We start from the raw sequence: 1,934 nt of genomic DNA, 5'->3' as shown, positions 1-1,934 counted from the left end.
AAAAAAAAAAAAAAAAAAAAAAAAAATTGTACACTAAACCCGAGGAGATAATTTTTTTGTTACTGCCCTTTATGAAAGATTCTCAAAATAAATTTTCATCCCTGTAGGTATAACTGTTTTCACATAGCAGTAAGAACAAGTTGACGGGGAGAGATAAAAAGTAAATCATTACAGATAAGCATGATACCTTTTCATCTGCGTGTGCCTTTGCTGTATGAAGTTGGCTCCAGGATGAGTATCAGGACCATTACGGACAAGTTTCCTCATAAAATTAATATTTGCTTTGTTCACCTGTTGCATAAAGACTTCAATCAGAAACAAATGAAACACATTTCAGGACCTCTTGTTTTAGGTGGTGGCTTTTGCGTTTTCAAATTTTAGGCTCGACTGACAATCCTCCTCACAGCCTCAGCTGCGGAAGGGAACAGGCAGGAGGGAGTAGAGGAGGAAAATGTAAGCCAATCTTAGAGCGGAACAGCAGAGTGAAATTAAATTAAAAATCTGGGAAGTAACTTCAGAAATAAAAATACCCAACCGCTCCTTAGACAGATACACCAGACATACATATGAAGCTATGTATGAGTTCAAAAATTATCAAGCAAAACTCTCCTCTCTTGATACGTCACTCCTTACACCATATGCCTTCACAGTACTCGCATATATCTGGTAGTACAACCTTCATTCACCAGTAGCAACACAACTGGCTAAGCGTCACCGAATGACATTTCAAACATAAAAGCAATACATTCACTCCCTTTTATAGTAAGGCTATAAGGAAGGACAACACTGATGTCTGGTAGAAAAAAAAAAACATAGAAAAGGTTTTGGTTCTACACTACATACCTTTTCAGGAAAAGTTAGTATTTTAGCAACATGAATAGGCACTGCTACTTCATCTATTCTTAAGTTAGGATCAGGTGAAATGACTGTTCTGCCAGAGAAATCCACTCGCTTTCCAGACAGATTGCCTCTAAACCGACCTAACAAAATAAGCAAGTGAAAACTTTTTATATGAAAGTTGTTTTCAAAATGTTATCTGTTAAGACAGGACATTAGAAAAATCCTTCAAGGTACATCACTGAAGCACAACACAATAGTAACAGAGACATGCTTTGGAATAGCGAATATTTGTGGCTTAATTAAAAAAAAAAAATAATTAAAAACAACTTTCTAGACAAACCTTGCTTTCCCTTAAGTCTCTGAACAAAACCTCTGGTCCATTTTTTAGGTGCCATGTTGAGAGGAATTCCCGAGAGCTCGCTGTTAATGTACAGGGCACACTGCAGTTGAAGAAAGTCCCAGTCTTCCATAATCATCTGTGTTTTGGCTCCTGATATCCTGTGCTAAACAAAATAGCCATCCATTTCAGAAAATAAATATAGCAACACGTATTAAGCTAGCAAAGAATTTTTCTGATATGAGTACAACTCTTCTTTCGAAAATAATGTTAAAAAACCTTCATACACTGGAATGAAAAAGGCGAGACAACTTTTTAACAGGATGCATATTGCTATAGCATAAGGCCATTCACAAGACAACCCAGCAAGAAATTTCTTTTGACTAGCACTGGCTTTGGACAAATGCTGACAAAGCTATGCATCTGTTTAAATTACATTTTTTTCCAAGCCACTTAAGCTAATATAACGTCACAGACAGGAAAATCACCAGTCGTTAATAATTTTTCAAGTCACAGGAGTTAGCGCTCACTTGATTTTGTTTTCCTGACAACAGACCAGTTTTGAAAAGCCTGAAAAGCGTTAGTCTGGCAGAACTGTTCTAAACAAATGATAAATCGCCAAATTTACTTCTAGTCTCAATTTGATAACCACGCTAACTGAAACCTGATTTCTTAAGAACAGTAGGTGGAATAAAGAAAGGACAAAGATGTAGTAAAAAAAAGAGGAAGGTCTACGTGGAAAAAAAAACCCCACAAC

The 1,934-nt window shown here is 36.5% G+C and overlaps 1 protein-coding gene across 1 annotated transcript in view; it reads right to left on the bottom strand.

Moving 5' to 3' along the window:
- POLR3A (RNA polymerase III subunit A) overlaps positions 1-1,934 on the bottom strand; it is a 37,760-nt gene that overhangs the window by 31,345 nt on the left and 4,481 nt on the right. Inside the window, exons 6-8 of the mRNA XM_009277974.2 lie at positions 1,181-1,343; positions 844-980; positions 188-291 (exon numbers count right to left, since the gene is read on the bottom strand). Of these exons, the coding sequence (XP_009276249.2) occupies positions 188-291; positions 844-980; positions 1,181-1,343 (404 nt within the window). The remainder of the gene's footprint in view (positions 1-187; positions 292-843; positions 981-1,180; positions 1,344-1,934) is intronic.

The sequence above is a fragment of the Aptenodytes forsteri genome, unplaced genomic scaffold (assembly GCF_000699145.1).
Source record: "Aptenodytes forsteri isolate BGI_AS27 unplaced genomic scaffold, ASM69914v1 Scaffold15, whole genome shotgun sequence".
NCBI classification, from domain to species: domain Eukaryota; kingdom Metazoa; phylum Chordata; class Aves; order Sphenisciformes; family Spheniscidae; genus Aptenodytes; species Aptenodytes forsteri.
This window is presented reverse-complemented; position numbering and strand designations above follow the sequence as displayed.